General features: G+C 35.7%; 1 protein-coding gene across 1 annotated transcript in view; it reads left to right on the top strand.

Moving 5' to 3' along the window:
* Positions 1–3,281, top strand: part of HELRODRAFT_182522 (hypothetical protein) — a gene marked incomplete at both ends in the record, with an annotated part of 5,079 nt that extends 1,798 nt beyond the window's left edge. The window contains 4 exons of the mRNA XM_009032766.1: positions 304–435; positions 1,696–1,797; positions 1,900–2,026; positions 3,235–3,281. Coding sequence (XP_009031014.1) covers positions 304–435; positions 1,696–1,797; positions 1,900–2,026; positions 3,235–3,281 — 408 coding nt within the window. The remainder of the gene's footprint in view (positions 1–303; positions 436–1,695; positions 1,798–1,899; positions 2,027–3,234) is intronic.
* Between the last annotated feature and the right edge of the window lie 1,305 nt (positions 3,282–4,586).

Genomic DNA, 4,586 nt, shown 5'->3' with positions numbered 1-4,586 from the left:
AATTATTATTATCATTATTATTTATTATTGTTGTTGTTGTTGTTGCTAATGTAGTTGTTGTTTCCACTGATCTCACGATTATTATCACACGTTTAGAATGACGGCCCTGGTACGAAAGTAATTTATTATCCCTATTTATAACATTAACATCTTTCTGTCATCATCTTCATTTCATATCATCATCACCACCATCATTGTCACCATCCTCATCGTCATCATCATCGTCGTCAGCACCATCATCATCGTCACCATCATCGTCGTCATCATCATCGTCGTCATCATCATCGTCACCACACCCTCCAGCTCTCTCGTTCCATCCACCGATCTCTCACCCAACAACTCCTGAGTACGTACAACCGGACAGCGAAGCCCCCGAACATGACGTCACATCACGTGGTCAGGGTCACTGACGCCTGGGACCACTTTCAGTCACAAGTCACTCTCCCATCTTTAATTTTCTTCTTATTTTGAAATTTGTTGCTTATTCAGTTTTTAAATGTTGCTAATTCAAGTTATTGAAAGTTGCGAGTTCAAGTTTTTAAAGCTAGTTAACGAAGCAGATGAATTAATTTTTTTTTAAATAATTCAAACCAAAAAAAACGATTGAAATTTTTTTCGAAATTTTGATCCAACAACATCACTTACGTGTTCGACTTCTTAATTAGATGGTATTGTGTGCATTCGTGTTATCATCTGCTGTTGTTGTTGTTAAGTTGTTATGGCTGAGTTGTTGTGGTTGAGTTGTTGTGGTTGAGTTGTTGTGGTTGAGTTGTTGTGGTTGAGTTGTGTTGGTTTAAAAGACAGGAATGCTAGCCACGTGCATCGCGTAGATATCAATCAAATACGGTGACATCTTACGTTTCTCTTCCGTTAAACAATGATGATAAACCTGACATTAAAAATTACAATACATAAAGTTACATTAGACGGCATTACATTACGTTACGTCAGAGTGCAATGGAAATGACATTAATCAAAATAAAGAGGAGCAATTACTCAACTGCAGACGGCGGGCTGCAGTAGGACATGCAGGCTGTGGTGACATGTCTGACATTAATTATAACATTTATCAAAAACCTCCACAAGCAACAGATTATATTAAGTTCACATCAAAACATACCCAATGAATTATTCAAAAGGGGCAGCAAACGTTTGCTGGTGCTCTAAAATAGGCAGGTCTGTGTTTTCCTGGTAATAAATTGAAACCAATTCCAAGTGGACTGAGACAAATAAATAAACAAAAAGCATCAGCACATTGCAAGTAAAATTATAATGTTAAAGACAATAACACAAACAACATCAACAACAACAACATCAACAACAACAACGTCAACAACAACATCAACATCAACAACAACATCAACAACAGCAACAACATCAACATCAACAACATCAGCAACAACATCAACAACAACATCAACAACAACATCAACAACAACAACAACACGAACGGCAACAACAACAACATCAAAAACACAAACAACATCAACAACACAAACAACAATATCAACAACAACAACACGAACAATATCAACAACATCAACACACGAACAACATCAACAACACGAACAACATCAACAACACCACCAACATCAACAACACGAACAACATCAACAACAACATTAAAAACAACAACACGAACAACATCAACAACAAAATCAGCACTAACAACAACACCCCTCCAACCCACCTCAGATGAAATGTTGCGGGGTGAACGGACCGAAGGACTACATGAGCACCTCCTGGTTCAACAGCAGCAACGAAAATCTAGGACTCTTTGTCCCGGAATCATGTTGCGTTCATCATCATCATCACCCACCACAACATCATCATCATCAACAACAACAACAACATAATCATCATCAGTTTTTAAAAAACCATAATCACTTCCAACATCAGCAACATCAGCAACAACAACACTTCTTACACAACAACAACAACAACGACAACTATTATAAGAAGCAAAGATATTTAAGTGACGAGAACTTGTACGCGTACCTTGCTGACGATCTCGATGCCAATGAAAGTGAGTGCATGTCTTCAAACCTTTCACTCACTTGGTTGGTTGTTAGTCGAACCATATTTATTATTATTGTTGTTGTTAATGTTATTATTATCATTATCATCATCACTGTTCAAAGAATAAAGAATCGTTTTGGATGAATAACTAAAGTTACAGAAACTCTGAAACCATAACGAAGGAATTAATAGATCGTGTTATTTGGTCGTGACTCTGAAATTGAAGTTTTTCCATCTCAAAGTTGTCCCAACACTCGTGAATGTGCAGTTCAGGATGAACTCAAATATGAAACTTTCAATTTATTGATGTGTAGCAATGTGTTGATGTTGTGCTGATGTTGTGTTGATGTTGTGTTGATGTTGTGTTGATGTGATGTTGTGTTGATGTTGTGTTGATGTCGATGTTGTGTTGATGTTGTGTTGATGTGATGTTGTGTTGATGTTGTGTTGATGTGATGTTGTGTTGATGTGATACTGTGCTGATGTGATGTTGTGTTGATGTGAAATTTTGTTGATGTGATGTTGTGATGATGTGATGTTGATGTGATGTTGATGTTGTGTTGATGTGATGTTGTGTTGATGTGATGCTGTGCTGATGTGGTGTTGTGTTGATGTGATGTTGATGTCGATGTAATGTTGTGTTGATGTAATGTTGTGTTGATGTTGTGTTGATGTTGTGTTGATGTGATGTTGTGTTGATGTGATGTTGATGTTATGTTGATGTGATGTTATGTGTATATGATGTGTTGATGTGATGTCGATGTTGTGTTGATGTGATGTTGTGTTGAAAGAAACAAAAAATATTCATTGATCACACGCGACACGAGGAAATTAATGATCGAAACAAAAATTTGGGAGATGTCCCGGTTTCTTTTTTTTTAATATTTTCTAGAAATTGTTTTTCAAAAAATTCTTCATCTATTGTCTTTAATTTACAGCCGACGCCATTAGTTAGTTGCCTGTTTATCGCTCGATAACGCTTTCTGACAACTTCTTAATTCATCCAAATGTCTCCTCCCAGGATAATTCATCGCATCATCGCATTGCAACATCAGTATCTGATTACATAATGACATCATCACATTACAACATCAGTATCTGATTACATAATGACATCATCACATTACAACATCAGTATCTGATTACATAATGACATCATCACATTACAACATCAGTATCTGATTACATAATGACATCATCACATTACAACATCAGTATCTGATTACATAATGACATCATCACATTACAACATCAGTATCTGATTACATGATGACATCATCACATTACAACGTCATCATAGTCCACCAACACCAACATCATTCATTATGTAGCCAAATCAAATCTTTATACCCTTCATTAAATCATCTTTCACTTGTCTAAATAGTTGATGTAGATAAGATGAACAACCAAATTTGCAGTTTTAACTTCAAAATATTTTTATTCTAAAAAAATGACTTGAGAAATAATTTTAAAGTTAATTTTAAAACATTTTTAATTATTACATTTTATTACTCAAACTAATTCTATAAATTTATCAGTTTTTTATTTGGTTTTTGTTACCAATAAATAGAGTTTTAACGCAGAATCTCAAATTATCAATACAAGGTTGTTCGCCACAATAAATGCTTTGAGAAAGACAACACACATACATTCAGATAACAACATACATACACGCATACAAAACAACAACAATAACACAGCACACACATACATCCAGATAACAACATACATACACACATACACAACAACAACAATAACACAGCACACACATACATACATGTTAGAGCAGGCAAACATGTAACATTAAAACCGTAGATCACACAAGTACATACAAACATCATCGCGCAACATCCAACCGACGCAGAACAGTATTATTATTATTAATATTAATATTATTATTATTATTACTTTTATATATTTCATTATTATTTCATAGTTGCACCGTTGTAGTTAATGTTGTCGCATCGTTTTGTTGTGGTGTTGCATTTGTTTTTGTTGCTGTAGTTGTTGCTCTTGTTGTGTTGTTGTTTTTGTTGCTGTAGTTGTTGCTCTTGTTGCTGCAGTTGTTGCTTTTGTTGTGTTGTTGCTGTTGTTTTTGTTGCTGTAGTTGTTGCTGTAGTTGTTGCTGTTGTTTTTGTTGCTGTAGTTGTTGCTCTTGTTGTTGCTGTTGTTTTTGTTGCTGTAGTTGTTGCTCTTGTTGTAGCTGTTGTTTTTGTTGCTGTAGTTGTTGCTCTTGTTGCTGCTGTTGTTTTTGTTGCTGTAGTTATTGCTTTTATTGCGTTGTTGCTGCTGCATTGTTGTTGTTTCATTGATGTTGTTATGTTGTAGTTTGTAGTTTTTTTCTTTACATAATAGCAAGTTTGGAGTTAATGGTTGGACGAGCATACGCTGGATAGGAGGGAGGGTGGCAATGCGCGTGTGTTTTGTTGAAATCAAAAAGCAATCCATCTGAATGCCACCGACAGATACGATGATGGCGATGCCGAGCGCAGACGAAATCGACCCAACAATCGAAATTAATAATTGTCAACTGCACGCACTGACGGGCGAGAAGGAGAGTGATAGCA

Source organism: Helobdella robusta, assembly GCF_000326865.2.
Source record: "Helobdella robusta unplaced genomic scaffold HELROscaffold_87, whole genome shotgun sequence".
Lineage (NCBI taxonomy): Eukaryota > Metazoa > Annelida > Clitellata > Rhynchobdellida > Glossiphoniidae > Helobdella > Helobdella robusta.
Note: the sequence above shows the minus strand (reverse complement) of the source record. Positions and strands in the feature narration are given on the sequence as shown.